The 7,329-nt window shown below is 41.4% G+C and overlaps 1 protein-coding gene across 1 annotated transcript; it reads right to left on the bottom strand.

The window, feature by feature from the left end:
• Positions 1-487: 487 nt before the first annotated feature.
• Positions 488-5,870, bottom strand: GTF3C6 (general transcription factor IIIC subunit 6). Its single transcript, XM_081857467.1, has 6 exons — positions 5,716-5,870; positions 3,431-3,511; positions 2,975-3,038; positions 2,201-2,245; positions 1,973-2,083; positions 488-1,306 (listed from the first exon to the last, which is right to left on the bottom strand). Exons 1-6 carry the CDS (start codon positions 5,761-5,763, stop codon positions 987-989), a joined length of 669 nt encoding a protein of 222 aa, XP_081713593.1. The 5' UTR covers positions 5,764-5,870; the 3' UTR covers positions 488-986.
• Between the last annotated feature and the right edge of the window lie 1,459 nt (positions 5,871-7,329).

The raw sequence follows: 7,329 nt of genomic DNA, 5'->3' as shown, positions 1-7,329 counted from the left end.
AAAGAAAAACAAAGCCATTTTGCTATGCTTGTTTGTTTTCAGAAACAAAGAAACAAATGCATATCTAGAATCACTAGCAAATGTTATGCATGGGACGGCGAGGGTAGTGGGCACAGGACATCTCTCTGACCAAAAACTGGAGATTGTACTTGCTAAAGTTCTTTTGCAGCTGCTGGTGTTGCAAAAATTAGATTCATAAGAGCTGAAAAGATAAAAGCAGATGGTTGATTGCTCTGTTTTTTTCCTATTCAGTCTTTTGCATTGGCAGTGCTTTCAAAAGAGATTCTAGTTAGTGTGGGGGGGGGAAGCAACATTTATGTTTGCACATTGATATAGATATATATGTTTACGATCAATAGAACACAAAATTATGGATATCATATGTGTTTCTGACAGCATAGCATGTGCGGAAGGAGAAAACACTTATTACATGTTTACAATAAATCCACTGCCTGTTCAACATATAAGACGTAAATTTCAGTCTGTCTTTATGCTTGAAGACAGTAAACATTTATTTTACAACAGAAATTATAGAAGTAAAACTTTTAAATAAAAATTGCTTCCACACTTGAGAAGAATCAGGAATGGGTTGACATTATTTCTTCCTCAGGCATAGCCAGGGATGTTAGACAAAGGCCAAAGTCCAGCATGTCTGGTGGACATGCCTCAGGCCTTACATTTACCTGATAGGATTTATTTTTTCCTTTGAATATCAGTTCCTTGCTGCACAACCTGCTTTGCTGAGTTTTGGAAGTGGCTAATGGTGCAGTGTGGTCTTGTGGCGAACGGGGAATCACCGAAAGTAAAAGGGCTTGTGGGGAACATGGACTTAGCTGCATAGTTCCTGATTTGTGAAAGATGACACTACTTGGCACTCAGATTTAGGGTCCAATTCTCCTATATGTGATGTAAACAAACCATCGGTCACAAAGAGTTCTCTAAAACAACAGTATACAACAATAAGAAGGTCTGTTAATTGTCATCTCTCAACTACAGTCTTTAGAAAAATGTGGAGAATGATCTGCAGTAATAACCTGACTGTCCTCTGAAGAAGAGTCCACTGCCTTGGAGGAGGTGGCATCCATAGGAGGGGCACCACCATCCCTTTCCATGTGTGGATGCATCTCAGGTTCAAAGGCCTGATCAATACTTCCTCTGTCACTGGCTTCTCCTTCAGATTCTTCTGCCATTTTGTCTTGGGACTCAGCTGCGTCTTCTTCTTTCTCGTATAAGAAGTTGCAAATCATGTTAGGTCTGCTGTATGAGAAATCTTTGTCCTTAAGCTCTAGCCATTCCACACCACCACCTGACAGAGAAAGAGAGAGAAATCAGGAAGAAGATGAGTTGGGGACAGGATTTTAAAACTTTTTAAACTACAGTAGTATTAAATTCATTAGTCATATCTATTCTTTGTCTCTCCTTTTCCTTTGGTCCCTTCCCCTTTCTTTGTCAGTGCCTTGATTTAAATAGTAAGTTCTTCAGAGGAAAAGAGTGAATGTCATTCTATAAAGCGTAATCTATGCTAATGGTTGTATATAATCACCATCAATAGGAAGTTTTAGGGTTAATCATGTAGCAGTAGTTAAGGAATACATTCATATATGCCATAAGAATACCAGTTGAGGGAGATGGGGACATAAGGAGTTTTGCACATATTATTGATAGCAAACTTATAAACAGGCCTGGTATGTTACCAAGTCAGGGCTAGGATTTAACTGGGATCACTAAAACAAAGAATCAGAACCACAACTCCTTGTAGGCTCAGTTACTTCCAAGTGGAGTAGAAGTGGTGCCAAAAGGGTATGTTTATGAACGAGGGAGGTTGAAAAGAAGTGAAGCAATCTGTATATACAGGAACTGGGCACAGGAGGGTGGTGAAGCAATGCATGACATGTAGAAATCTGGTGAGCATGCAAAATGGGATTTCTAGATTGGGAACTATAGAAAGCAACAGCAATTTTCTCAGAACCACCTATGTTCTCTTCTCCTTCCTTCTTCTCAGTCAGGAGTGTCCGTGTCATGTTCAGCTTCTTCATTGTGTGGCATTTATATTTTAGCTGTATTTTTTGGTTGCCTTCTGCATCTAGTATAAGGAAAAATTACAGATTATTTTTAAGTGGTAACTTTACTCTTTGCAATGTTCCCCCTGCCTAAAGTTCTCTTGAGCTTTTGAAAAGCTTAGAACAAAAGTGTTCCTTACCATGATCTTCATTTTCTTCAAACACCAAACAGGTACCAAGAGTATCTGGGAATGAAAATGAACATTTCGTTAAGGAAAGTGCAGGTTACTTTTTAAATGAATAACACTCAAAAGAGTGGTATCTACTCTTGTTAAGCAATAGATTTAGAAGATAAGTGTATGTAAAGTTGGGACCAGAAGAGCTGATTAGTTCATACAAGGGGCTTTTGTTTGCTTGCTTCCTTTTTTCTTATTTAATCAGTTTACACCAATGCCAATACAAACTTCTCAAAGCTCCCCTCAATTTCAAAAGCAATTTGCAAACGGATATGGTAGCTAAAACTTGGATGTGAAAATTGTTGTCTGCTTTTAGTTAATGGTAACATCTCCTATGTTTGTATTTAGGTGTTTTTACTGTGATGTTATTTGAGAATTTATGGGTGAGATCCAACACTATGCCAGCAGATGCAACAGGACTTCCCCTACCTCATCTCCCCACTGTGCCCCTCCCCTGCTTCCTTGCGTCCCCAACCCTAAGCAGATTTTGGGTAGGTGGGGGGAGGGGCTGCAGGAGGAAGGATAATTTCCATTTGTGCAAGTTGAAGTTCATTGTGCAAGCAGGACACTTGAACTGGATATCAGCCTAAATGTATTTGCTTTTTTTCTGTGTGGAAAAACAGCAAAGGTATACTACTAATAAAAAATAATTCTGCCTTGGCTCACATGACTAGTTTTATTGTGCGTTGGATCCTGGCTTATGAAAAGAAGTATAGTATTCATAAAACATTTTCTTACCTTCATATTCTCCGGCAAAAACATATCTGTCTACTTGCAAAATGGGCCTCTCTGTGTCTACTCCCTGCAAATAATAAAAAGAAGAGTCACAGCTGCATTTAACAAAAAGATCATTAAATGCAAGTACCTCCCAAGCAATTTTGACTCAAAGCGCAGCCTAAATTGCTGAAGTCTAACACTTATGAAAGGTTACAGATATCATTGTCATTCACAAAGAGCACGCAGTCTCTATTTTGACAGTGTTTATGTACCCTAAGCTGATTAGAACTTCCCACTTCGTGTGCACACAACAAAGATTTGCACATTCTTCATACATGACAGTACTTCCCCCCACAACAACCGCAAACCAGACTATAGTAAGCAAAACACCTATATTGACTTTTGTAGGTTCTGAATAGAGGTTTGTTGTTCTTAACAAAAACTGCAAAGATGGAAATTTGTATTAATCACACTCACCAAAATCTTGCATTTGTTATCACATTTTTCCAGAAAGTCTGAATCAATTATTCCTGACAGTTCCACCATGACCAATTGTTCCTGGGGGCAGAAAGTTTTTAAAATATATTTAAAACAATGTATTCATAAACTCCATCTCCCTTTCAGTCCAGCAGATGGAGCCCATCTGCAAATATATTACTGCTATACAACCACTTTCCAGGAGAACATATACAAACACATCCACCCAACCATCAACCTCTATGTTGAAATTGCATGCATTTATATTTTCAACCAAGTTTGTGATGCTATGGGAGAGCAAGACATCCACACCTTCTTCTCCCCTCCAAGTTTCAGTAGGTTGGATATCTCACATTAGTTAGTTTTGCTCTAATGCAATGAAAGTGATGTGCATCTTTCTCTAATGCCAATTTGCAGCTGCAGCTGACTATTTCAAGTCTTATACAGTGGTACCTCGGGTTACATATGCTTCAGGTTACATACACTTCAGGTTACAGACTCCGCTAACCCAGAAATAGTACCTCGGGTTAAGAACTTTGCTTCAGGATGAGAACAGAAATCATGCTTTGGCGGCGCGGCGGCAGCGGGAGGCCCCATTAGCTAAAGCGGTGCTTCAGGTTAAGAATAGTTTTAGGTTAAGAACGGACCTCCGGAACGAATTAAGTACGTAACCCAAGGTACCACAGTATTGGCTTTCATTTTCAAAACAGTTTAAAGTATCAGCTTCTGATTCTGTATTCCTAAGTAGTGCCCACTAGAACTGTTACTAATAAATATGCACCAACATATGCAAGAGGTAGACAAAAGCAATTCTTCTCTTCTGAGTTATAGTAAAAGAAACATAAGATGCATTCACATTTATATTTATATTTTCAAACACCAGCAGTTTACTCCCACTTAATTCCAGCAGTAAAGCACTTCACTATTGTACATTCTGCACTGCTATTTCAACCCAGAGTAAACTAATGCTGCCTCTTTCTGCTTTCTTTCATAGGCTGACATAAAAAGTACTAGCACTCCCACATTTTGTTCCACCACCAAGTAGGGGAGTATGCAGGAGCTATATACAGTTGGAAAGTAGGTACACTCTACTGTACGTACTCCTTAACCATTTACATACAATGTTTCAACCATTCTGAGGGAGACAGCATGAAAACTACTGATGGAAGATGCAGCTGTAGTTACTGTCACTGCTGGCCTGGAGTAACTCCTGCGGAACAGGGCCATGTTCAACACAATATCCAGCAGTAAAATGCCTGTTGAAATTCACTAATGTTTATTATCAAAGTAATAAAAGGGCATGTTTTTTGCCTTTCCTTTGGGGCTATATTCCAGGTGTACAACACATGCTTTGCCCTTAGAAGGGCCAAGTTCAAAGCCGCATCTCAAAAGTTATGGAGCCGGGAAATACTCCTATCTGAGATGGAGAGGGACATGGACTTCAGGGAGGTAGACAGACTGTATTCTGCCGGATCAGGATGGGAGCATGTCACCTTCCAGACTCCCAACTCCCATCAACCCCAGGCACCATTGCCATTGGGATGGATAATGGGAGTTGTAGTTCAGCAGCGGCTGGCACTCTGCAGATGGACCAATATAACCTGACAGCATGTATAAGGTATACATGTATTCTTTTATACCATGAAGTAATCATTTTAGTGATCCTGGATATGGACTAGTGGAGGCAGAAGGCTTTTGAATATTAGGAGATCCAAGTGTTGCACCTATTTCACTACAGGGAATGGTGCTCCAAGACGCTCTAGTTCAGGCATCCCCAACTTTCGGCCCTCCAGATTTTTTGGACTACAATTCCCATCATCCCTGACCACTGGTCCTGTTAGCTAGGGATCATGGGAGTTGTAGTCTAAAACATCTGGAGGGCCGCAGGTTGGGGATGCCTGCTCTAGTTTCACTTTGCAAGGTATGGAGAGGTGAGTCATGGCATTAAACGCTGGCGATGACGAGACTAATGCCAGTTACCAGGAATCGAGTCCGACCGAGCTCAGCAGAACTTATTTCCATGTAAATATGCGTATGTATCAGGTTGCCCTGAGGAAGCGCAATCCCCATCACCCATCCGTAGGCGTCAGCCCGGGACTCCCAACGAACCCGCGACGCTGCTCCCACGGCTCTCGGCGCCACAAAGAAAGGCCCAGGCTGAACCACTGGCAGGCCGCTTTCCCTGCTTAGACCCCGCAGCGGGAAGGCAGCCGGCAGCCTCGTCGCAAAGTGAGCCGCGGAGCAAACCCTGCGGGGTGGGGGGAGAGCCCATTCCTGCCACCCACCTCCACCTCCACCTCTTCCCCGTCGCGGGGTACTTCCGCGGCCTCCATGCCGGTAGCGCCTCAACGAGCGTCACGTGATCCCCCAGCCTCCATCGCCGCCGCCATCTTACGCAGGACCCTTTCGGCAAGAGCAGCGCCTCTGGTTGCTGCGAGGAGGACTCTGGGCAGGGACAGGAGAGCCGCGCAGCTCGCAGGCTTGGGGCGGCGGCTTCTGCTCAGAAGCAGCCGAGGGGGAGGCAGGTACAGTTCAGGCAGTCTAGTGATGACTCATAATCCTCTTGAAAATGTTACTGGGGTGTTTTTAAATATATATATCCTGACCTATAGAGAACTTTGGCGGGGAGTGGGAAAGAATTCTCGCTTGTATCTTCCGCGCTTTTAACATAAATGTGGTCATTTCGCGGCTTTCCTGCTGTTTAGCGAAGTCCTCTCTGTTAACTGTTCCCTTCACTGGCCATCATCTCGTCCCGGATACATTTTTAAATTTAAAGTATTTATATTCCGCTTTGCGTATAAAACTGCAACGCACGGTGTAAAAATTAAGCCGCCCACTGTGCCATAGTAATAAAAATAACAAGACGTACATCCAAAGGAAACGGACAAAACCTTAATGTTAGCTGCGTATTTTAGAACTAAAATAGGCGTTTTAAGAAGAGCTCTCGTAGGTCAAGTATTAAGGTCAGTAGGCTGCTTTTTAAAATAGCAGCTGCTGGGAACACAAGCCAGTCATCCGTCAAACTAATTCTTCTAATCGTAAGGTTGCAGTTTCACCTTCTCTTTTGATAAACTCTGCATGATCTCAGATGCACTCTCCCTTTTATCTTGATGTAAGCCATATACTGTATAAATAATGCTCTGAAAACCTGCACTCCCCTACTAAACTATGTATTTTAATTACACTATCTTGCTTCAAGACTTAGAATTTTAGCAGCACGTAGGTAAATTAATCTCGTAAGTTTTACACAAGCAGGGAAATAATTTAATACCGTTTCCTTGGTGAAGACAAGAGGGAGTAATTAGCAGCTGAGATTTCAGTACTGTACTAGCTCAACTTCATGAAACACACAAAAACCAAACCAAACCAAGGCTGGTATGGGATGTTACATTCATAATAAAGCTGGTTATTCATTTGTTTGTGATGAGATACATACATGAAGTGGAGAACACAAGAAATGAGAGAATAAAAGGAGTTGATTGTTCTTATTTTATTAATGCATATTTGATATTAAGCAATCTCATTTTGATTTAGTCAAGAATGTTACCAGTAGTGGCAAAGCCACAGGTATCATACACTTAATGTTACCTGTATAGGGTGTTAAAAGGCAACTTGTGTACACAACAATGTAAGGGTATTGATATAAACACCATTACTGTTATGGATTCTTAAGTGCTACTCCACAACAGGTTAGCAATACCTCCAAGATGTTGGTCTCTATTATCTATGTCCAGCAGCAACAAGTTTCAAAATAAGTGCTTACCATCTATAATTTTAAATTTGCTTTTTTCTGTTGCCTGCCAGCAATGATTGTCTTATTATTTATTGCATTTATAACCCACCTTTTTTCTCAGATGAACTCAAGTTGGTGTACATGGTTTCCCCCCTTATTTAATCCC

The sequence above is a fragment of the Podarcis erhardii genome, assembly GCF_964252035.2.
Source record: "Podarcis erhardii genome assembly, chromosome: 3".
NCBI lineage: Eukaryota > Metazoa > Chordata > Lepidosauria > Squamata > Lacertidae > Podarcis > Podarcis erhardii.
Note: the sequence above shows the minus strand (reverse complement) of the source record. Positions and strands in the feature narration are given on the sequence as shown.

Bases quoted from the DNA above. Each gene is read 5' to 3' on its own strand.
- GTF3C6 (XM_081857467.1), bottom strand. From the start codon at position 5,763: ATGGAGGCCGCGGAAGTACCCCGCGACGGGGAAGAGGTGGAGGTGGAG. The intron at 3,039-3,430 runs GTGAGTGTGATT...TATTATTTGCAG, and splicing joins ATAACAAATGCAAGATTTTG to GGAGTAGACACAGAGAGGCC. The intron at 2,246-2,974 runs GTAAGAAAATGT...TTTCATTCCCAG, and splicing joins TTTTGCCGGAGAATATGAAG to ATACTCTTGGTACCTGTTTG.